Consider the following 24329-nt stretch of genomic DNA (forward strand, 5'->3'; position numbering starts at 1 on the left):
GTCTTGTTATCCAAACACAATGCATTCTCAGGAAATCATTTGTTAGGCAAACGTTCACATAACAAGTTGATGATTTCAATTGATTCCTATGGGGAAATTTCCACATCGTTCCTGACCACAGAATTTTGACCCCAAAGTGATGAAAAACCCCAGGCATAGGTTCTGAAACCTTGCAAAACCCTCTGAAACCTTGCCAAAAGCAAACAAGGAAGGGAAAAAATGCTCTCTTATTTGTTGAATCTCTCACCCTTCCCGCCCCACACCATGGTTTCTGGTGAAACAGCTGACCAGCAGACCAGTAAAACACACAAAGTAAGACTTGTTTAAGGTCACTTATTTGTTTACAGTAATACACTGAGATCTGGCTGCTTGGATGTGTGCAGTGTGTATAGTGAAGTTTGGGTACTAATTTCTCGTGTTTGGATAAGTGAATTTTGTATAACGAGCATTTGGGTAGTGGGAGCTGAGTGCATTTGAAAACTGGCAGTGCTGCTGATCATTAGGGTCAGTTTTGGGCATGTGCATCTATGGATAATACAAACTGCTCCCACAGCACAGCTGCAACCTCCTTGATTGAAAAGAAAACCGTCAGGTATTCCAGCCGTGTCTAGTCCACCATATTTACTTGATTTCAAGAGGGTAACATGATATATAGGTGGCTCTGAACATGACCTCGTTCACAAAAGCCCAACAAGCTTGTTGTTGTTTTATTCATTCGGGGATAAGGTTGGATTACATGCTGGCACCTGAAAGTGGGATTATGGCATCTCATTTCTAAAAACCTCTGCCCTCCAAACTCAGCAGAAGTGGGATGCAAGGAATGGCTGTAGCTAAACAGAAGCTTTCAAAATGGTGTGGCTTCCAGGACCCACCAGGCCCCAATGAGAGTTCCTCTGAAGAGGAGGAGAAGCTGGGTCCTTCCTGAGGTGTCCTCTAGAAAAAAAGGTGGCCCTGGGGACTCCATAGCCCTGGAGGCACAACAGTACAGTGGTACCTTGGGTGACAGACGCTTCAGGTTACAGACTCCGCCAACCCAGAAATAGTACCTCAGGTTAAGAACTTTGCTTCAGGGTGAGAACAGAAATCGCGCAATGGCGGTAGGCCCCATTAGCTAAAGTGGTACCTCAGGTTAAGAACAGTTTCAGGTTAAGAATGGACCTCCAGAACGAATTAAGTTCTTAACCCAAGGTACCACTGGATACTGGATACTGGAACTGCAATGTTGAGGACACCTTTGCCCTTTGCTGGGTCCTTCATCCCAGCTCTGAACACACACACACACACACCTATCACTTCTGCCCTGTGTCCCCTAAGTTACTCTGCTGCCCTGAAGTGTAGTAGCCAGTCAGGCTAGCTTCTGCACTTAGAACGGGAAGGGGGAGCACCATTTTGGCAGCAAAACGGGCAAGCCATGCATGCACATCAGACATGACATGAGAACTCTAAATGTCCTTAAGAATGCCACTATGGGAGTTTCCAGATATCCTGTTTATGCAGCATCCCGAATGCTTGCAAGAAGGTTATGACGTTGGCTGTTAAGCATTCCTTCCAATTTCTCTGTGAGGCAGGTTAGATTTACGTTACATCAAAACAAATGTGATCCCACATTTTCCTGTGCATTTTCCTCTCACTATCCTTAGGTAAAGGTAAAGGTAAAGGGACCCCTGACCATTAGGTCCAGTCGCAGACAACTCTGGGGTTGCGGTGCTCATCTCACTTTACTAGCCGAGGGAGCTGGCGTAAAGCTTCCGGGTCATGTGGCCAGCAGCGCACGGAAACGCCGTTTACCTTCCCACCGGAGTGGTACCTATTTATCTACTTGCACTTTGCCGTGCTTTCGAACTGCTAGGTGGGCAGGAGCAGGGACCAAGCAACGGGAGCTCACCCTGTCACGGGGATTCGAACCGCCAACCTTCTGATTGGCAAGCCCTAGGCTCTGTGGTTTAGACCACAGCGCCACCCGCGTCCCGTCTCGCTATCCTTATCTTAGGGCAAAGCAGGTTTGCTGTGCAAAACTTCCCAAAGAGCTATAATTGTGCAACCTCAATTTGCTGGTATGTGATTGAATTCCACCTCATAGCAACCTCATACCTCAGCTTCTGCTCTCCGTCTGTGATGTCGCAGGACGTAACACTTAATATAAGTGAAGCATTTTGAACACTCGAAAATACCATATATGCTAAGTATTGCAATAATTAGGTTTAATTTCATAATCAAAACAATTAATGCTAAGGACTACTGCAGAACAGCCTGCCCTTTTCTGATGCCGTTGACAACCTTAATCTTACTTCAGCTATCAGATCAAGGGGGAAACAAAAAACCTTTTGGAAAAATTGAATATGTAGACGAATGCATGATTGGCTCTGAATATTTCCATACAACTGATAATCATCTTTATCAAGTTTTAGGCACCAGATGAAGGTGTTCCCATTTACCTAGGATTTTAAAAAATGTTATCACATGATAATACCCTAGCCTGCTGCAGTGTTCCATCTTTTAGCTGGGAGAAGTAGGTTTTGTCCCTTTTTAATCATATTGCAGGATTGTCACTTTTAGTAAATAATGGTTGAATCTTTCGGTATTATTTTAAATGTTTGTGTTCTTGGGGTTCTTTTACAGCTGCAAACCACTAGTGTGCAATGAATAAGCATATATGCTAACACTAACGGTAATATTAACGTTTCTGAAACTATGAAATCACGAGCCTGGCCAACTCTTAAGACCTTTAGCCACATTCAAAATACACTCACACTCCTGGGCACATGACCAGAGGATTCTTTGCTGCTGCTTCTCGTTCTATTTCCTCTTCTACTTTCTTCTTGAACCTTCCCATTTTTGGAAAAAAGGTCACATTTCGCTCCGTTAACTGCTTCCAACTACAAGGAGCAGAACATTTCTGTTCAGTTCAATCACCTTTCAACTGGTCCAACAAACTGCATGGTGTCTCCCTCACCAGCCAGTGGAGAACCTTCCTGAGCTTTCTGGGCCGTTGGCAGATGCTGTCTGCCAGTATGGGCATAGCCAGGATTTTTGTTGGGGGCAGGGCAGGGTTTTTGTTGCGGGGGGGGGGGGCAGAACCAATGCAATTGGTCAGTTAGTTAAGTATTTGTGTTGTTTTACTTGATCTAGGAGGGGCAGCTGCCCCCCTGCCCCCACCCTTAGCTACCCAGAAACCCATGTCTGCCAGTTATGGCTGGTGCCTGTTGAGACTGGTAGGGCCGGCCGAAGATGAAGACAGAGCTGATGAAAGGTGAAACCAACTAATTCGAGTTTCGCCCCCATCCTCCTCCCTGATGAGGCCTACAAAAGCAAAGCGGAGAAGGAAGCAGACAGCTAGGACCCTCCCTCCCCAAACTGGATATAAGTACAGTGGTACCTCGGGTTACAGATGCTTCAGGTTACAGACTCCGCTAACCCAGAAATAGTACCTCAGGTTAAGAACTTTGCTTCAGGATGAGAACAGAAATCGTGTGGCAGCAGTGGGAAGCCCCATTAGCTAAAGTGGTACCTCAGGTTAAGAACGGTTTCAGGTTAAGAACAGACCTCCAGAACAAATTAAGTTCTTAACCCAAGGTACCACTGTAGTTAGGGAAGCAGGTAGGGGCTGGCTGAGGACAGAGTTTAGTGGGGCATTTCCCACTATATTATTTTTGTTGTTGGGAAGTTGAGGAAAGAATGATGGAGAGCAGGGAGGGAAGGACCATGGGGAAGAACGATGGGCATTTATCTGAGCTCTCGGCCCTTACTTTGGAGGGTAATTAGTTACATCTGTGGCCAATTTTTGTGCTTAGCTTTCAGTGGGGTGGGTAGGATTTGTCCTTTTCATATGTAATTATGGGCGAGCATTTTTGGCTCTTGTTTTATTGCAACTTTCCATCTAGTTATTATTATATATTTTTTAAAGTTTCTGTTCTTTTTTGTAAAGTCACTTTGAGACACTTTGGCGTAATACAGTAAAAAATTAATTTTTTTGTCTCTGTATTGCAGGTTGCAGCTGGCTTTAAAATGTCTGAAGAAGACTACTTTAAGGAACAAAGTGGGGATAAGAACCAAGAATCTACTGGCATGCTTTTTTTTTGTCCACACTTTCTTGATTTATAATCATAGAATTGTAAAGTTAGAAGGGACCATAGGGGTCACCTAGTCCAAGCCCCTATAATTCAGGCTCAAATCCACAACTCTTGAGATGGGAGGGTCTCTACCGACTGAGCTATCTCCCGCTTGAAATCTATTACATTAGCATGAAATGTCCACAGATAGACACAATATTGCCAGCGCAATCTTCTGACCTGAAGTGTGCTTGTGAATCACTGCGTGAGGAAGTGAGATGGGCTAAGAGTTGCACTGAACCTCTGCAGAGATGACTGGAGATTTCTGTCAGGAGCAACCCAAGCAGCTCTTCTTCTGAAATATCACCTCCATCAGATGCCTCCTGTCCCCGAGGTGCTTCCATTCCAGCTGGTCAGGAGAAGGACTAACATTTAACTTTTAAGAATTGGTTCCCAAGTTTGCTTTCTTCCACTTCCCAACCTCTTCCTTTCCCCTTGTGTGTCACATATCTTTTTGAGCTGTCAGCTTGCAGGCAAGGACTGTCCTGTTTTAAATTGATTGTATATTAAGTCGCACAGGGAGCCTTTTCTGCTGAAGGGAGAGGTGTGCGAAGGCTCTAAATCAGGCCTGGAGTTCAAACCTCAGGCCTGGAGTTGAAATGCATTAAAGCAGTGCTCCTCAAACTATCTGATGTGGTGGACCAGCAGTTATTTCCCCCAGAGTGCCAGGGACTGGAACCATATTTGGTCCCTGACACGTTCCACCCAACCTGGGCTGCGGTGGAGTTGCTGTGTACCAGCAGCCATTGATACTACCCTTCCCCTAACACCCCATTGCAGAATACTCCCATAAAATGCCAATCTGGAAGGACCCTAGGTAAAACCTTCAGCCTATCCAGCTCAGCATTTATCCCAGGATGGCTTACTTGTGACCCTCCAAATGTTGGAGGGCTCCAACTCCCACCAGCCCCTGCCAGAATGCCCAATGGTCAGGGAGAACAGGAGTTGGGCTTCAGCACCATCTGAGAGCCAGTGTGGTATAGTGGTTCTTCCTCCTCCTCCTCCTCTTCTTCTTCTCTGGAGGGAGACAAGTTCCCTTTTCCTGGGCTAAAAACTGACAGAGGGCAGCTCTTCAGGGTTTCGGACATTGTTATGGGCTGCCTGGATGCAGGAGAGAGGCACCAGCTGAGGAACTCCCTAGAGAACCCTCAGGGGAAGAAGGCTCAGAGCCAGGGGATTGGTGGTAGGATGTTGTTGATGATGATGAGTGGTCAAAGGGAAAAGACTGGGGGGGAGGTTTCAGAAGCTAGAAGGACAACAGGGTTTAGTGAGCAGGAAGAGTCTGTGGCAGAGAGCAGTACAGACTTTCAGACTGAAGTGGAGGCTGGAGAGAAGAGTGGGGTCAAGAGGTGGCTGAAGAATCCAGGGAGTCTCCTGCTGCTGCAACCAGCTCCCTTCCCCGCTAGTCTCTGAGAACGTGCAGAGAAATGAAAAGGACAGAACAGAGATTAGTTGTGCAGTTTGAGACTGCATGGGGAAAACCCAGGAGAGGAGTAGCGCAAGACCTGCTGGGAAGGGTTGCTGAGACCACTAGGCCTGAGCTGTATTTTGGTTTACTTGAATAGAGTTAACATCACCAGCATCAGTGACTTATTCCTTTAGTGCTGACCTGGATCTGACTCGAGCTTTGCCAGCCCTACCTGAATTGAACCTGTGGTCTCCTGCAAGCAAAACCCATGCTCTGCCCAAATGCCTTGAACCACCCCTGCACAGATCCCCCGTGCAACCCTTGCGTGGAAAAGCACATTTTCAAAGACACACACGCGGACACATAAAGCAGCCAAGCATCTTCCAATGTAGCCTGTTGAATTTTTGTTTATTTGCCTTTTTTCATGGGGGAAAACTGAAATAAATAACATTTGGAGGGGGGGCAAAACAAAACAACAAAACAACCAGGAAAGTTTTTACTTATTACCAGAGTATTTCTTCCTTCCTTTTCTCCCCCTCTCTTCTTTGTGCGCATGTGTATAAGCTTTTTCCACGGCTGCTTTGGTTTTCCCAACGGCAGCTCCGGCCGGCTGCCGACGCTACGATGGAGGGGGGTCCTACTGCATACTGGGAATGTAGAGAAGAGGTACTGAGTTTGAAGAGGTCAAGGTATAAGGCTGCTGATCAACAGAGAAAGAGAGAGCGTGCGCATTAGAGTCTTCCTCCTCACCTCTTGGGCTCCCTCAATGCACGGTCACAGTGGAAGGTCAGTTGACTTCTGGGTCCTCTGCCGAGAAACATTCGGTGACCAGCTGCCCCTTTTAAGTCTGATGGTAGGCTATTGCAGTGCGTTCTCTCTCTTGATAAAAGAAGGCGTTTCGGCTTTTATTGGTAAAGGAAACGGAAGGAGGGACCTCTTGAAGAACAAGGGGAGTATTTTGCTACAAAGTAGGTGGGACTTGCAAAAATAATAATAATAAATGTCCCCCCCACACACAGAAAGGCCTGCCCTGGAACACCAGGCTGAAAAGCTCTGGAGGAGGATGTCTCTCAATAAAGGGCACTTGAGAGAATGGCAGGTGGATGTGATCTCTATGTCTTGCCCGCGCTTGGGCCAGAACAGAGTTATCGTCTGGTCTAGAAACCTGGCAGGGCGTCATTCCCCCCCAAGCAGGAACCAGGTAGGCACATGAGGAATACAGGTGGATATCCAGGTCACATCTGAAGTCTGGAGTGGTGCGCCGCAGATGTGCCCCCTTGCCCACAGCTCTTTCAACACCCTCGAGGTTTGGAGCGAGTAGAAATAACTCTCCCAAGCCCAGCATACCTCCCTAACGTCCTCCTTAATTTACTTCTTCCAGCGTTTGGAATAGTCCAGACAAAACAACCCTTTGATGTGGCACATTGGTGTTGTATAAAAGATGATGCAGTATTGGCTAGCAGGAGACATCAGATCGGATGATGCTTTCCACTGGCCCTGCGCGATCGACCGGGGCCAGTGCAGGCAATCCCCTTTTGATGCTCTCTTCACTCACAGGAGCAGTCCTCCCCATATGGGAACTGGCGGATCTCCGCTCCCTGTAAAGGTATTATTTCAGACCTCCACAAACCATGGAGGTGACGCAGCTGAGATCTGAGGTCTTGATGAAAACAAGGAGTTAAGGAGCTGGCAGGTTTAGCGTACCAGCAAAACGATGAACAAAGCCACATTTCAATGACACTCGCTATAGAATCCCGGGCATAATTTTGTACAATGGTTTAATTCATTGGCTGTTAGTTGCCCTGAGCTTCCAGACTGGAGGAAGGGCAGGTTATAAGGATCTTGGACAAAATAAATAAAACTATTGAGTTCCACGAGTGGAGTTGGAAAAAAAGCATGTGCTCCATTTTTATCACTGTTGTTCACAACAAGCAGGCAACTTCTGTGAGTGAAGAAATAACAAAAGGGAGACATGTGAACTGTTCCCCGCCCCCGCCCCCGCCCCCTTTTGTTTTCCCGGGTTCATAGTTCTGGTTTCTGAGAAATGGAAAGGTAACAGTACAATAAACCTTTGGAGCCCAGGTCAATTCTTGTCAAATTTGAGCCTAAAACTATTTTCGTTTTTTGAAAGGAAAAAAAAAGTCTCAAAGAACATGACCCCGTGATTCTAGTCTATAGATGTGTCTTCTATTATCTCGTGCCTTACTACTGATCCAAGTATTTATGCTATTGATCCATAAGTCCATATGCATTTTCATTCTGATAACTGCCATGGCTCAACGTGAAGCATTCCAGCAAAATGGATATCCAGCTATTGCTACAGCACATATAAAAAAGTTGATCCGTTTGGAAAACCAGTGACGATATGCGTTCCGGTTTTTAAGATTATTATTCTTAAGTACATAAAACTTAGCAAAACGAAAATTGCAATGTTCCCTGTTTTTTTGGGTGGGGGGGGTGCTGATAAGACAGTATACATTTCTTGGTAATGTGGCATTTTGCCTATAGGTGCCAAAATAAATATTCTCAGCTACTTGTTGATGATTCCCAGTTAGGAATTATTCTGTTTGGTGTGCGTTTTTTAAAATTATTTTATCAAAATGGCAGAACCTCTTGTGAATCATGGGAATTTTTTGGAGTCCCTAGATGACTATAGTGATGATGCAGCCACTAGTTATAAGAGAAAACGGGTAAACACAACTACCCCTCAATCCAGTGGATGCGATCCACAGTAGAAATAGGTTTCCCTGGATGTGAATCTATCACATGGCAGGTGCGGAAAAGGCTGCTGCGGAGTTGACAGGAGGGGGATGGACAGGTGGATGACAGGCATCACTCGGCAAGGTGCCGATCCGTGCAGGTGAGCCATATGCTACTCCTCAGAGGCCCCTGCAAAAAAAAAATCAGCTTAGCTTGGAGAGCTAAACAGTGTCTTTGCCGTCACAGCCTTCTGCTGGTCTGCCATCTCCTGGATTGAGGGCATTCATTGTGCATGTTTTCTTTGTGTTCCTTGAGAGTTGGTGTGGGTACGATTCTTGCCCCCACCCCCACCCCCGAATTGCATGACTTGAGCTAGTTAAGATTTTTCCATCTCCCGGCAGGCCAGAGAAATAATCTTAACAGCAGCAAGAACTGTGAGAGAATGGCTTAAAAGTTCAAAACATTGATTCTCCCCCCCCCCCACTCCATGCTGAATGTTTTAATGGATTCCTGCAAAGAAGAAAATGATTAAAGGGGGTGGGGGGAAATCCCAATAAGAAGCATCTGACAGGGGAACTGGTGGTGCTATTAATGTGCGTTCAAAGAGAACATTCAGCATTAAGGGGATGCTGCAATTCATTTCATCCCCTCTAATCTTGCACATTAATAACAGGCTCAAAACGCCTCCCAGCACTTGGTAATTACTGTATATTGTTCAGAGCTGCTTTGCGGGGGGTGCTTTCGTACTTCAGGCCTTGAAATACCCTCTAAAGTCTGGCGCACACTTACTGAGGAGTAAACAGCACTGAACCCAGTGGCACTTACTTCTGGGCAAACGTGTGCAGGATCTTAACAGCACACCTACAGAACTCCACTAAGCTTGAGCTTCGCCTAAGTCTCACTCCCAATCCTTCTGGAGCATTGCATGATGGGAATATATCCCAGGATGCAGTTCTCCAGGTTTTTGGTACTCTATATCATGAGAGAAAGAGGTGGGGTTTTTTGCAAAGTGTGTGTATGATGGAGTCTCTACGGCAGGGCTGAGAAGTAGTTGATTCAACCTGGCACTAACCCCTGCCTTGAAGTGTGCCGAGTAATTCAACCTTGACATGATTTTTGTTGCTCATTGCTCGAAAAGAAACTCTAAGGGAGGCCTTCTGTATAAGCAAGGCCCTGCCTCCCCAAGTCGTTTTCTTTGTTTGTTTAGTAACAGTCTCTTCAGCCATTGTGCATTCCAGCATCTAGTGGACATGATCCACATGAAGGAGATGTAGAATCTCTTTTATCTGCTTACGATTTTCTTGAGGATGCGGGGCAGAGGGAGGGTTTCGTTTTTGGTCACACCACAGTGCTAATCGTAGACGACTCTTCCGACTTCTTCTGCTTGCTGGGCAAGGACTTGAGATATTCTAGGTGCCTCCGGGCGTCTTCTTGGTTCTGCCGGACGTAGTAGATCAAGTACGAGATCACCATGGCGAACCAGCCGAACATGGTGACCAGCATGGCAATATCTGTGGTCTTCTTGTAGATGTTGCAAAAGTCTATGTCCCCGACCAGTTGCAGAAAGGGCTTGCCGATGTGCTCCTTCCGGGCCGAGGCGTCGCAGATGATCCCGTCGGAGGTGCCGGCCACCAGCTCCACCCTCTCGACGAGCTGCTGGAGGGTGCAGTCGCAAAGCCAAGGGTTGCTGGAGAGGTTGGCTTTGGCTTTCAGCGCACTGAAGACATCCTTGTTGACAGACACCAGCTTGTTTGAGGACAGGTCCAGAGCGTGTAGGCTTTCTGACAATCCCCGGAAGGCCCCGACCTCCACGCGGCTGATGGCGTTGTGCGACAAGTCGAGTTCCACCAGAAGGGGCAGGTTCTGAAAGGCGTCGTTAGGCAGGAAAGAAATGTGGTTGTAATCCAGGTACAATTTGTTGGTGTCGTTGGGTATATCCCTGGGGATAACGGTGAGCTGGGCCTTGCTGCAGCGGAAGGTTTTGAAGCCGTCCTCCGTAGAAGGGTAGCAGCCCTTGGGGAAGGTGGTGGCGGAGTGGAAGCAAAAGGCTATCAGGACAAAACTCTGGAGGAGCAGCCACATGGCAACCGAGTGGTAGAGGAGCCAGTCCAAAAAAGGCATGGCGGGGCATCTGGGGAGCCACGGTGAAGCCGCTCGGTCATCAGTCGCTTGGTGGGCGTCCTTTGCCTCTGGGAGAGCCTCCGAGGCTGCGGCTCGGGGATCACTAACTGAAAAGACAGAGCAAGGGCAACACTGGAGCTGAGGCAACGTTTCGTCATCACAATGAAACACCACCACCACCAAAACAAAGTACAGTGGTACCTTGGAAGTCGAACGGAATCCGTTCTGGAAGTCCGTTCGACTACCAAAACATTTGGAAACCCAAACACAGCTTCTGATTGGCTGCAGGAAGATCCTGCAGCCAATCAGAAGCCACGGAAGCCTCGTTGGACGTTAGGGTTCCAAAGAACGTTCGCAAACCGGAACAGTCACTTCTGGGTTTGCGGCATTCGGGAGCCAAAATGTCCAAGTACCAAGGCGTTTGGGATCCAAGGTACAACTACATGTAGTCCTGGTTTTTTTCACATGGGTGCCCACCAGCGTTACAGTATATGAAAATGGCAGAGTTTGCCCCAAATGAGCAAGCTGTGGCCCTCCAGATATTCACAGAATTGTAGAGTTGGAAGGGACCCCAGGGGTCATCTAGTCCAAGCCCCTGCTGGACCCCAACTCCCATCAGCCCCAGCCAGCACGGCCGAAGGTCAGGGATGATGGGAGCTTTAGTCTAACAGCATTTAGAATTTATTTTTATCAACACTGCATAAAGGTTAAGATTAGGTGAACTGCAATAATAATCATGCGATGTTTATAAGGTTTTTTGTTTTGGTTTTTTACAATGGTGTTATTTTATTTTTCTTCTTCTCAAGTCTTATTTTACCCAGTGCTCTTATACGGTAATTATATACCGTATTTTTCCGTGTATAAGACGCCCCCATATATAAGTCCTCTTTTGGGGGACTCCAAATTAAGAAAACACCCCCTCAGCATTACCCGTGTATAAAACGAGCCCCAATTTTAAACCTTATTTTTTGGTTAAAAAAACCTAGTCTTATAAACAGAAAAATACAGCACTTCTTATTTTTCAATAGTGTGTGTTTACACACACACACACACACACACACACACACACTCTGGGGTGTATCTCCACTGCAGACAAGATATCCGTCATTACCAGTCCTGAAGGAAACCTGAGAGCTACAATTCTGGAAGCAAGGCTAAAGATCTGAAGTTACCAGAGCACCTTCACTGAACTGCAGTTCTCATAGGACATGGCAAGAGACTGCTGGGCCAGAACAATGATCTACCTAGTTCTGCATCCTGTTCTCTCAGTGACCAACCAAATGCCTGTGGAAAGCCCACAAACAGGAACCTGAGTGCAAAGTGCAAGAACACTCTCCTGTCCTGTGGTTTCCAGCAATCGGTATTCAGAAACACACTGCCTCCAGCCAAGGAGGAAGAGCGTAGCTATCGTGTCTAGCAGCAGTTGGAGAGCCTTGTCCTCCATCACACTTGGTGACCACCACTGCCTTCGGTGGGAGCAAATTCCACGGCTTAACTACGCATAGTGTGGAGTACTTTTTTGCCCCCAACGTGCGTCATTTTACCTCAGAAGGGTAAATAATAACAATAATAATAATAATAATAATAATAATAATAATAATAATAATAATATAAATGTTATTTATATCCCGCCCTCCCCAGCCGAAGCCGGGCTCACGGTGGCTAACAACAATAAAATAGTAGAACATTCTAAAATCATTCATTATAAAATTAATTCAAATCAAATTGATGGCAACCATTGGGCTAGAGATTCTGTGAAGATTGCCAAAGGAGGGAGTCAGGCTGTGCCCTGACCAAAGGCCTGGTGGAACAGCTCTGTCTTGCAGGCCCTGCAGAAAGATGTCAAGTCCTACAGGGCCCTAGTCTCTTGTGACAGAGCGTTCCACCAGATCGGAGCCACAGCCAAAAAAGCCCTGGCTCTAGTTGAGGCCAGACTCTCCTCTGACCGCCCCTTCAAATAGAGTATTGTCTTCTGAGAGGTAGGACACATGGCCACCTTCAAAGCTGAAATTAGAGGACAGCTTCTGCTGAAGATCTCAAGGCACGGGCAGGCTGGGAGGTGAGGAGGTATTCCCACAAGGTCCCACACCATTTAGGGCTTTAAAGGCCAGCACTTTAAACTGGGCTCAGAACTGAATAGGAAGTCCGCCATATTGAGGCCAGAGATCTTTAGAGCACTCCCTGCTCCGGTGCATCAATTGCTGGCTTGTGTCACTTTCTCATTTCCTCACCTAGTCATCTGAGCCACTGTTTCTGGATCATCAACAGCGAGAGCACTGCTTGTCATCTGCTAAGTGGTGGAATCTGACACTCTGGTGTGGAATTTAGCCTCCCTGATCTTGCAAGAGACTTGCATTCATATACACTTGTGGTCAATAAGCATTTTTCCTTAAAAAACAACAACACACACATAGGCACAATTCATTGCTGCTTGAACTTCCTTTTGCGATTAAGATCCTTGCATTTCTTTAAAAAAATGTTGGGGGTGTGCCAAGTTCTCAGGTCCAATTTCAATGTGGCACTGTTCATGCTGGGGTTTTAAAAAAAACAAAACTTGTCTGAAGTCTCATGTGTCTAGGTGTTACATTTAAACTGGGTCACACCTGAACTTATAAGGAGCATAAGCACAACAGTGGCGTGGACCATGGAGTTGTGTTATAAACAATGGGCTTATAGGGTGATACTTTATACAATGTGCCCCCATGAGCAGCAATTGTGTTATTAAAAAAAAAAAATCCAGCACACAGCTGCCCACAATAACTAGAAAATGGCCAGAAACAGTCCTGGAAGGAGAAAGCTGTTTTGGAGTTTGCCACTCCCTCAGCTGGGCATGAGATCATCAAGGTGTCTGTGTCAGAAATAAATAATAATAATAATAATAATAATAATAATAATAATAATAATTTATTTATACCCCGACCATCTGGCTGGGTTTCCCCAGCCACTCTGGGCAGCTCCCAACAGAATATTAAAAACACAATAAAACATCAAACATTAAAAACTTCCCTAAACTGGCCTGCCTTCAGATGTCTTCTAAAAGTCCGATAGTTGTTTATTTCCTTGATGTCTGATGGGAGGGCGTTCCACAGGGCGGGCATCACTACCAAGAAGGCCCTCTGCATGGTTCTCTGTAGCCTCACTTCTTGCAGTGAGGGAATTGCCAGAAGGCCCTCGGAGCTGGACCTCAGTGTCTGGGCTGAATGATGGGGGTGGAGACACTCCTTCAGGTATACAGGACCGAGGCAGTTTAGGGCTTTAAAGGTCAGCCCCAACACTTTAACTGTGCTCGGAAATGTACAGGAAGCCAATGTAAATCTTTGAGGACCGGTGTTGTCGTCTTGGCGCCCACTCCCAGTCACCAGTCTAGCTGCTGCATTCTGTTTTTCAGCGAATGGTAGACAGACAGGGGCTACGTACACACAACGTACATTGAAAGTTGAGTTGCCTCAGAAAGCATGTTGGGTTACAGGCTGTTCCCTTGGTGGTCCTGAGGTGAGCACAGTGGACTTTGGAGAATTAAAGCTACACCTCTACCTGTGTCTGACCTGTCTATTTGTAAGGAAACTCAAATACTACAAATACCATAAACTCCCTGTAACCTTTTGCTGGAGGTAACTGGTGAACCCAGGTGATTGCTACGTCCCCAGAACTTCTCACCAGCCAGGTGAGGCGAGCATGACAACATTGCTGTGAGATTGGGGATCTGGGCAGGGCCAGAAGGATTACCTAAAGCTGGTCAGATCTGCTGGCCAGGCTCCAGACAGACAGACGTCTCCTTCTATTAAGGGAAGCTGCATTTTAAGGCGTCTGCATAAGAACTAACAGTCAGACAACTGCTTCCTGATATAGCGCCACTCTGTATATGAAAAACCAATTAGAGAACGGGTCAGACTTCCCCTTCCCAAATAGGATTAAAATGTAATCCAGTAGTGTGAAGAAAGACCGCCGTTTGAGTGAGACTAAAGAGGGAAAAGAAATAGAGAGCTGAGTTTGGGCTCTGTGAGCAGAGGCAGGTTTGGGGCACTGCAACCAGTTCCCCCACACAGGGCGCCAAGAGGATGCCTTCCTGCCTCCTTCCCAAAGCCTTGTTAGCGATTGCTCGGCTTTGGGAAGAAGACAGGGGGGCTCTAAGATGCGGCCAGAGCCTGGTGCCTCCTTCCCAAAGCCTGGCACCTCGCTTAGCGGTGCAGCGGCTGGGGCGTATCAAATTTTGACCTTGCACAAGGCCTTACCAATCTTCCCCTGCTGTTAAAAGGTAAAGGTACCCCTGACTGTTAGGTCCAGTCGCAGACGACTCTGGGGTTGCGCGCTCATCTCGCTCTATAGGCCGAGGGAGCCGGCGTTTGTCCGCAGAAAGCTTCTGGGTCATGTGGCCAGCATGACTGAGCCGCTTCTGGCAAACCAGAGCAGCGCATGGAAATGCCGTTTACCTTCCCGCCGGAGTGGTACCTATTTATCTAGTTGCACTTGACGTGCTTTCGAACTGCTAGGTTGGCAGGAGCTGGGACCGAGCAACGGGAGCTCACCCCATCGCGGAGATTCAAACTGCCGACCTTCCAATCGGCAAGCCCTAGGCTCTGTGGTTTAGACCACAAAAACGACCTGCGTTCCTTTTCCCCCTGCTGTTAGCTAACAGCATTTGGGGATAGTGGCTGCATCTCTGTGGAAACCTGCTGTGGGAGCCACGGACTTTGACTGTGTTTGGCATGGCCTCCACCTATCTGCATGCATGTAAATAAAATGAAATACAGTCGCACCTTGGATCCCGGACACCTTGCGAGTGGAACCTTTTGGCTCCCAAACACCGCAAACCCAGAAGTGAGTGTTCTGGTTTGTGGACGTTCTTTGGAACCTGAATGTACAACACGGGTTCCGATTGGATGCAGGACCTTCCTGCAGCCAATCAGAAGCCGCACCTTGGTTTCCAGACATTTTGGAAGTCGAAAGGACTTCCGGAACGGATCCCGTTCGACTTCCAAGGTACAACTGTATTACAAAGCCCCATTAACCCTACAGTGACTGCCTCCTAAAGGGAACCAAACCTGGTCAGCACCGCTGGACACTCCCACTGCTAGGAGAAATGGGAATGTCCACAATAATATCTACAAGGAACCCCTTCCAATCCCAGCAGATGACCTGAGATTACCCGCTCAATGGAAGAGCTGCCTGCTCCTTTTGGCTATGAGAAATTGGGAGCAAATCATTTCTAGCCATCTCTCAGATAGAAGGCCATAGGCAGGACTGGCGCTGAGGCAGACTATATTGGGAACAAGGGTGGGAGACCAGGAGACCTCTTTTTGTCAAGAGGCTACCATAGAGGCAGCATTGGGAGAGCTACTGAGGAGGTGCATACCCTTCAACATTTCTCCGATGCAAATAGGGACATCCTATTCCATACCCTCCAACATTTCTCCAGTTAAAATATGGGCATCCAGGTGGCAGGTCTGGCTTCCAAGGAGCTATTGCTGTTACCGTGGTGGTGGCGGCAGCAGCAGCAGGCAATGTGTTCCTCAGAGGCCAGATCTGCTGCCCCTGTGGATCCTCCTGCCTGAGGCAGCTGCCTCACCTTGCCTCATGTGTGGGCTGGCACTGACCCCACAGGTCACAGGCAAACAGCACCCTGAACTCAATGTCCTTTGGTGCCAGCCAAGTCACTACAAAAGCGTGCCAGTGTCAGCCGCCAGCAGTGTGCCCACGTGGTGTCAGCAAGCTGAGGTCACCAGTGTGAAGTTCTGCAATAATGTTCTCCACCCAGTGTTGTCATTTAAAAATAGACTGCAACTGGGGAGGGAAAGACGTCGGGGAGGAGGGGACTAGCCGAGAAAGGAAACCTACTACGAGAAGGCTTCAGACATGCTGGCATCAGATAAGCCCTTTTGTGCCCACATGTCAACATCAGCTTTCGCCCTGCAAGGATTATGCAATGGCTTGGCACCATGCTCAGGGTGGAAACACCGCAAGGCATATCTGATGTGGAGCTGCCTCCTAATGCAGAACTTCTTCCATACTCATCTCACATAACTACCGGGACCCAAATGGAAGTGCTTCAGAATGGGTACAGCAGCCAAGTTGCAGCTGGAGAGCAAGCTTGCACCCCGCCCCCCCAGCCATTGCTCTTAATGTATACAATGCTCCACATCAAGGGAGTTGTTCCTGTCTGCCTCAAGGGGGCAGTAGTGAGCCCAGTCGTAGAGAAGTCAAATTTCACCAAGAAGCCATTTGACCATGGACAACTATGGTCCAGTTTCTAAGCAGCCTCTCAACTTTCAAGGAGTTTGGGATGATACTGATGGCTTGGGTCCTTTCCAGTCTGGGTTCTGTCCCTTGGCTACCCAGGTGGATGGCATATGCCGGAGAATGTATCAGGGCAGTTAGGCCTCTCGGATCTCTCTGTAGCTCTCAGTACCCTTGACCATGGTATCTTTCTAGGTTAAGGTTACCAGATGTCCCTGTTTCCCGGGGACAGTCTCTGGATTTACAAATCAGTCCCCATATAAAATCCATTGAAGTTGAAAAGTGTCCCCGGATTCATTGAAAAAAATCTGGTAACCTTACTCTAGGTCAGGATTAAGTTTAAAAGGTACAGTGGTACCTCGAGTTAAGTACTTAATTCGTACCAGAGGTCCGTTCTTAACCTGAAACTGTTCTTACCCTGAAGCACCACTTTAACTAATGGGGCCTCCTGCTGCTGCCACACCACCGGAGCACAATTTCTGTTCTCACCCTGAAGCAAAGTTCTTAACCCGAGGTACTATTTCTGGGTTAGCGGAGTCTGTAACCTGAAGCGTATGTAACCTGAAGCATATGTAACCCGAGGTACCACTGTACTTTATTATAGCAATTCAGGTTCTTCATGGGTGGCCACTCCCAGAAGATGGTGTTGGGGAATGTTTGTTCCACGCTATGGCCATTGGCCTGTGGGCTTCCAGAGTGGCTTGATGTTCTACAGCTACATGACACGGCCAGAAGAAGTCACCTGCAGGTTTGGACTGCAGTGTCAACAGCATGGCTAAGGTGGCCTCAAAGTGGAATGGGATCGCACTGCAAAGCTGCCTAGCGCCTCCTGCACTCCACTTTAAGATTGTTATAAGCTACATATTTTGGGCTTCCAACACCATGCCTACATTTCACTTTCTCTCCATGTATCCCCACCCCACCCCATGCACTGTTTTGCTTAATAAGCAACCTGAAGGAAAGTTCTGGAGAACTTGCTCTGTGATGCCTAGTAGCCATCGGCAGCCGTCTCCTCCATGAATTTGTCTGATCTTTTAAAGCCATCTAAACTGGTGGCCGTCACTACCTCTTGTGGGAGGGAATGCCACAGTTTAACTCTGCACTATGTGAAAAAGAAGTATTTTCTTTCGTCTTCCAGCATTCAGCTTCATTGGGTGGCCACAAGTTCTAGCACTATGAGGGAGAAAAACTTGTCTCTGTCCATTTTCTCCACATAATTTTACTCTTATCATATCGACTCTTATCTCCCTTTTCTCTAAAACCATTGTTTCCCAAACTTGGGTCTCCAGCTGTTTTCGGACTACAATTCCCATCACCCCTGACCACTGGTCTTGCTAGCTAGGGATGATGGGAGTTGTAGTCCAAAAACCAGCTGGAGACCCAAGTTTGGGAAACATTGCTCTAAATTAAAGAACCCCTAGATGTTGTAACCTTTCCAAGGCTTTGACAGGCATTGTCTCAGATATTTCTGTGCTGTACTTTGCATTCATAGAGGTTAAAAGTATGTGGGGTTGTTCTTTTTTTTAAAAAAAAAAAAGAGGGAAAGGAAGAAAATTATTATACTTAGGAAACAATTTCTCTCTCTCCAAATAGAACATGCCGTTCTTGCTGTGATCATAAACTCTGCTATCAGTGGAAGGATAGTCTTTCCAAATCTAGGATCAATATTCAAAAAGCCAATTATGCCTGGTGGGTTTTCTGAAAACGGTCCTCCGGCTCTGAGGAGCTATAAAAGGTCTTGAGCCTGTGTGTTTTATGAAGGTAATTTGGTCCAGATTTCCATGAAGCGAGCCAAGCAAAGATGTTTGGGTCTTTCCCTCCCTTTCAAGCAAATGGGTCTTTTGCCAGGAAGGCAATCCCATTAAATGGTGAAAGGGATTCACTGAGTGTTTCCAGGCTCTGCAAATGACGAGTTGCTTTCCCTAAGAGAGCGAAGAGGGTTGGGAAAGCCCTGCTGGCAACAGATCGGCCAATTAAAGATTCAAAAGTACCGAGTTGCACTGCTTTGGAACAGAACGAGGAATGAAGTCACAAGGATGCAGCCTCAGCCATTAAGGTGGGTTTCTGTCTAGGAAATGGTACCAGTCTCCAGATATACAGCCTTGCCTATACCTGTGGGCAAGACTTGTAGGCAAGGTTTCAGATCAACATCCCACAGACCAAAATCAGGACGCTCCTATTTTCCCCCGACCTGAGCTCTCTTGAGCAATTGTTCGTTCGTTATTTCGTTACGGTGCTTTGGTGTGAGCCAGCTGACTTGCACCAGAGAGCCGAACCGAAAAAAAACCCTGGACATTTTGGGATCCAGTACAGAAGCCAAGATGGTCTTCTGTAATTCCGGGGTGTCCTGCTTAAATTGGGACTGTAGAGTGGCATGCGATCAGCCTATTCTCACAATAGCAAGGGCAGGCTTGTATGGAACCTCCTCATCTGATGGCTTGTGATGAGTCAGAGGTCACATTGTACTTCAATGCTAGCAGAACAGTGTCGTCCATTGCTCCTGAGGGCAGTAGGCTAGCTAATGGCACTGGGATAAGGCCATGTAGCACGCATAGGCCTGAGCCCACAAAGCCTTGCTACTGTTCCCTGCCCCCCAGGTTCTGCTGCCTTCCTCTGCCTAGCGATAGGGCCGGCCCTGAACTAGAAGGCCTTCTCCACTGGGGCAACTGCACACATGGAATCGCTCTGCAAGGCAGGCTTAAAGGTAAAGGTAAAGGTAAAGGGACCCCTGACCATTAGGTCCAGTCGTGGCTGACTCTGGGGTTGCAGCACTCATCTCGCTTTATTGGCCGAGGGAGCTGCGTACAGCTTCCAGGTCATGTGGCCAGCATGACTAAGCCGCTTCTGGCGAACCAGAGCAGTGCACGGAAACGCCGTTTACCTTCCCGCTGGAGCGGTACCTATTTATCTACTTGCACTTTGGCATGCTTTCGAACTGCTAGGTTGGCAGGAGCAGGGACCAAGCAACGGGAGCTCACCCTGTCGTGGAGATTTGAACCACCGACCTTCTGATCAGCAAGTCCTAGGCTCAGTGGTTTAAAGGTGCCAAATTTGATATCCTTTTGACAGCAGGTAAATAATTGTGCATTCAGCCAGACTTCCTAGCACAACTCCCAAGATTATTTCAATCCTGATGGTTTCTAGCAGTGCATCTGTTGTTCTAAAAAAATCACTTTACTCAGGTTTTACTATTCTGCATGATCTCAGTCTTTGCTCCAGACTGTTGCGAGTCACTCTTGAGAATTGTCGCCTTAAATTAATGGACAAAAATATGTTTAGAATGAACAAACAAATAATTAACTGTACTGAAAAGTTCAGAACTTCCATCTTGGAAGTTAATTACAGCACGACTTTATGTATGTGTACTTAGGAGTTAAGTCCCATTGAATTAAATGGGGCTTACTCCCAGGTAAAGCTGGTATAGCATGGCAGCTTTGACTACTGAATGAGCATTGGGTAACTTAGGTTATATCTACACCGTGTGTTTAAAGCGCACGGCTGTCTCACACGTAATCCTGGGAACTGTAGCCTTTCAAGGGTGTTGGAAATCGTAGCTCTGTGAGGGGTCAACTACAGTTCCCGGGATTCTTTGCGGAACACCCTCTGCTGTACGGTGTAGATGTGGCCTTAATAGGATGCCTAAGGTCACCATGGAGTGTCCTTTGTATAAGGTGCAAACACACACACAAAAACACATTGTACCTGCAAGGTTGGCCCTGCCATTAGGCAGAGTGAGGTAACTGCCTCAGGCGGCAGCTGCTGGCGGGCAGCAGTATCAGGCCTCACCCCTCCCCATTGTTCCTCCTCTGCATGCTGGAGCCCTCCTCTTCTTGGAGCCCTGCTGGATCAGACCAAAGGCCGATCTAGTTCAGCACTCTTGGCACTCTCTTCTCACAGTGGCCAACCAGTTGCCTATGGAAAGCCCCCAAGACTTGAACGCAACAGAACTCTCCCGCACTGTGGGAAGAAGCACTTTAATTTTGCCTGCCCTGAATCTTCAGCTTCATTTGGGTTCTGTGTGTGCTGCCAACCAGGCCAGTCATGCACCCCAGACTACCCCATGGCCAGTAGCAAGATTCAACAACCAGCCGAATCATTTTCTGAACTTGGAATGGGAGGAAGCCATCTTGTCCTTTGCCTCAGGCAGCAAAATAACTTGAGCCACCTCTACAAGCATCATGCAGGAATTGTGACGTGCATGTTATTTTCCCAGCAAAGGTATGCAGTCCCAAAAGCCCATCTAAGGAATGCCTTTATTCCCCCAGGGCACACCAGTATTTACAGGCATCTTACCGCTGCAGATTGCACACCTCTGCCATTTTTTAAAATTAAAGGAAAACCCTAACTTCAGACAACACCTTAACTGCACATTTTGGTTCTCCAGAACGGAACAGTATTGTGCACACCCCTTTTTTCTGTTTGCTGCTGTGGCTGCTGCCACCACACACTCTCTTAAAGACAGGCATAATCAGCAGCCGTAAATTCCTATTCATTTTCCAGAAAAGGGAGAAAGAGGTCTGTCTGCATGTGTGCTTTCAAAGCAAACCTAGAATAATACTATCTTATATGACTATATGCAACCTGTGAAGGCCCATCCTTGCAAAGCAGCACATTAACAGTGAAGAGGGGATTTTTTTAATTTTTTTTTGGCAGATGAGCGTGGCCAAAATCTGAATCAGAGTTGCACCATGTGATTGTACAAAATCTATCATACTAAGCTGCAATCAAGCTCTGGAGGCAGATAAAAACCATTATTTTTTTCCAGGGGGAATTTAGCAATAATTTCAGGGTTGTTCATTTTCTGCTGTTTCCTTGATTTTTAAAGAAAGTGTGTGTGTGTGTGTGTGTGAGAGAGAGAGAGAGAGAGAGAGAGAGAGGGGGATCTTGATGCAGAGCCAGAGGAAATATCTACTACTGTAAGATCTGAAGTAAGATATATGTACTAAGAAACCAGCTAGGAAAGAAACTAATTCATTCTTCGTTTGTTAAGTGGAACTGAAACTGAAGCATGAAAAATGCCATTTCCAAAATTCTTCTTGAAAAGGATGCAGAGAGGTTTCAAGTACTAAAATCCACCATGAAAAATGGCATTGTCTAGATCCAGTTGCTGCATAGATTTACATTCAAGATGATCCCAGTGGTTTTTACACGCAGGCTAAGTTTCTCCCCCAGGACCAACGTCCTTATTTCCTCACCTTTTAAAACTTGTGCTTAAGGAATTGCAACCTCTTGCTTTTTTAATATATATTTTCCATGGTTTTATATACAGATATACACGATATAATGGTATGATACCGAGAGCCACGAGAGGGCACCAAATCAGCGGCTTCACACCTAAAGAAAAGGGTCTTTCATTTCTCCCTCTCTCTCTCTTACACACTCACGCGTATATACACGTACACACACATGCACAACCCACCCAGGCAGAACGGGAGAACCAAGCTTCAGCTGAGTACAGAACAGGATTCTGCGTCGTGCCTGGGAGCCAAAATAAAGTGAGCTGTCGGATGCATGTCTAACCATGCACCTTGGGCAATGCAACCGACCGCCTTACCTGGGAGCCGGGGGGGGGGTGGCGGGGCCACCACACACACCCCTTCCCCGCCCCTTCTGAAAACCCAGCTATTATTTTTATTATCACCCCCCAGGCTTTCGGTTTGGAAAAGACCTTTGCAACCGAATTTGCAAGCCCGTTTTAAATTTGCAATCCCCGTTCCTCTCTCCCGCACGAACGCCGAAGCGGAAGAGGTGTAACCAGGCTTCAGCAAGGCTGCAATCTTAACCGCACACACTTTTGACTGGGAGTAAGCCCCGCTGCATACAACGGGGCTTACTTCTGAGTAAGCATGCATATGGTGCACGTTTGCCTTCTCTCTTAAAAAAATTAATATATAAAGATTTTGCATGGCAAGGGGGGAATGAAACCAGAGACAACTTTCCACGATGCAGGCAAAGTTGCAGCACACCATCTCTCCCTGCAACTCCGCTCCTCCTCCTCCGCGCGGGTCTCCGGATCTCGCTCCCGCTTCGCCCTTCTCGCCGGAGGAGCCATGGCTGAGCTCTCCCGCCCCGCTTCCCGCGCTCGCCTTCCTCCCGCTTCTAACCCGGGGGGGGGTGGAGGGCTGGGATCCGGCTCACCTTCCGCCGCTCGCCTCCCGCCGCTGGCCGTAGCTGCCCTCCGGAGCCCCGCAGCCCGAGGGGGGAAGCGGGAAAGGCGAGCCGCGGGGGGAGCCGACCGAATCCGCCACGATCCCCTTCCAAGCAACAGGCATTGCGGCTTTCCCCGCTCGGCTCCTCTCCCTTCTCCTCTTGCTCGCTCTCTTTTATCCCGTTAATCCGCAGCAGGCTCCGGAGCTTGCCTCCGAATCCGAAGCAGGAGACGACCCCGACCTCTCTCGCGCGCAAGAGCTCCCATCACGCCAGGGCAGGACGCGTGAAGTTTGCCAGCTTCTTGCCGCCACGCGTGCGAGCCAGGAACGGGCGTGTGAGTGGGTTGGGTGCGCGCGCGGGCGGGCGGGCGGGCGCGGGTGCACCTTGGGCACCTAGAGCAGCCTCTGGCTAGCTGGGAAGAAATCGCAGGCAAAAATGAATTAAGGGGGGTGAGAGGGAGGGAAGTCACCGATCAGGGGCTCGATGCCCGCCCTGGTCTTTGTAATGTGCGAGTGCGTGCGCCTGCCTGCTCGTTTCCCTGCGCGCCACTGTGCGTTTGAGCCGGCGAGGGCGAGGGTGGGTTCCCCGCTTCGTCGCTGAGAATGATAGCTCTCCTTTGGGGATTGAAAACCCCGCCTGGAAAGAGGAGTGTGCATACACACACAGAGCTCTGTGCAACCTGGAATGTTTGTTGTTCCAAGTTGGGAGGCAAGCAAAGACGCTCCCTGCTAGTTATTGGCTATTTCTTCCCCATCTTCCCGTTTCTACTGATATCCCAAGCGGAGACACAAACCCTACTAAGTTAACAAGCAAAGCGAACCGCTTGGGAAACTCCGTGCTGAAAAGGGATCCTGGCTTGCCTCTGCTTTGCTTGCAGAATTCCCCTGGTTCAATGAGCAGCATCTGCCGGTAGGGCTAGGGAAGACCCCCTTCCTGTAACACACACACCCCGCGCAGAGCTGCTGCCTGCCCGTGTAGACAACACTGAGATAGATGGACCAGTGGGATAAGGCAGCACCCGATGTTCCTAAAGCATGCCTTTATTGGGATTGCCCACCATAAATGACCAAACGAGCCACAAGTCGCCCTTTAGTGATGCAAAGATGGTTTGAATGTGTGAAGAGAAAAGCCAACCAAAATACTACCAGAAAGACAGGTGGGGAGGCTGACATTTGGACGTGGGGCCTGAATAGTTGGTCTCTAGGAAGCTGCCCAACTGAAAGTGGGACTCTTGTGGACAGGAGATCACACCCAATTCACCCACAAACCTTCAGTTTTAGGGCCTAACTGCAGAAACTGTTAACCTCCCCCTCCCCAAATTGCCTTGAAGCGGTACAGTATGTGGGAGTGGGATCCAGCAGATAGATCCCAAACCAAAATGAGCACTCGGATCCCCGCAGCATTTAAAAATAGCCGCTTTCTGCAGCTTGCCATTTTGACAGGTCCTGGACTCAGACGGCATATCTTGTTTCCTTGAAGCTACCTTGAAACTAAGTACACCTCTGGGAACCATCTTGGGCTCATCTTCCAGTCTAGCTGGCGGAGGAAGGGGGCCCATCTGAAGCAAGTTGTTTTGGCAGCGGCCGCAGAAACTAATAGACATCGAT

At 47.9% G+C, this 24329-nt stretch overlaps 1 protein-coding gene across 2 annotated transcripts; it reads right to left on the reverse strand.

Annotated features, from left to right (window-relative positions):
* Positions 1-5906: 5906 nt before the first annotated feature.
* Positions 5907-23587, reverse strand: LRRC3C (leucine rich repeat containing 3C). 2 transcript variants are annotated; one of them, XM_083583562.1, is made up of 2 exons: positions 22711-23587; positions 5907-10445 (listed from the first exon to the last, which is right to left on the reverse strand). In XM_083583562.1, the coding sequence occupies exon 2, from the start codon at positions 10336-10338 to the stop codon at positions 9556-9558; it is 783 nt and encodes a 260-aa protein (XP_083439688.1). In that variant the 5' UTR covers positions 10339-10445; positions 22711-23587; the 3' UTR covers positions 5907-9555. The 2 variants fall into 2 exon arrangements, with proteins under 2 accessions (XP_083439688.1, XP_083439689.1); XM_083583563.1 differs by lacking the exon at positions 22711-23587 and adding an exon at positions 15096-15160.
* Between the last annotated feature and the right edge of the window lie 742 nt (positions 23588-24329).

Source organism: Podarcis filfolensis (genome assembly GCF_964270895.1).
Source record: "Podarcis filfolensis genome assembly, chromosome: 13".
NCBI classification, from domain to species: domain Eukaryota; kingdom Metazoa; phylum Chordata; class Lepidosauria; order Squamata; family Lacertidae; genus Podarcis; species Podarcis filfolensis.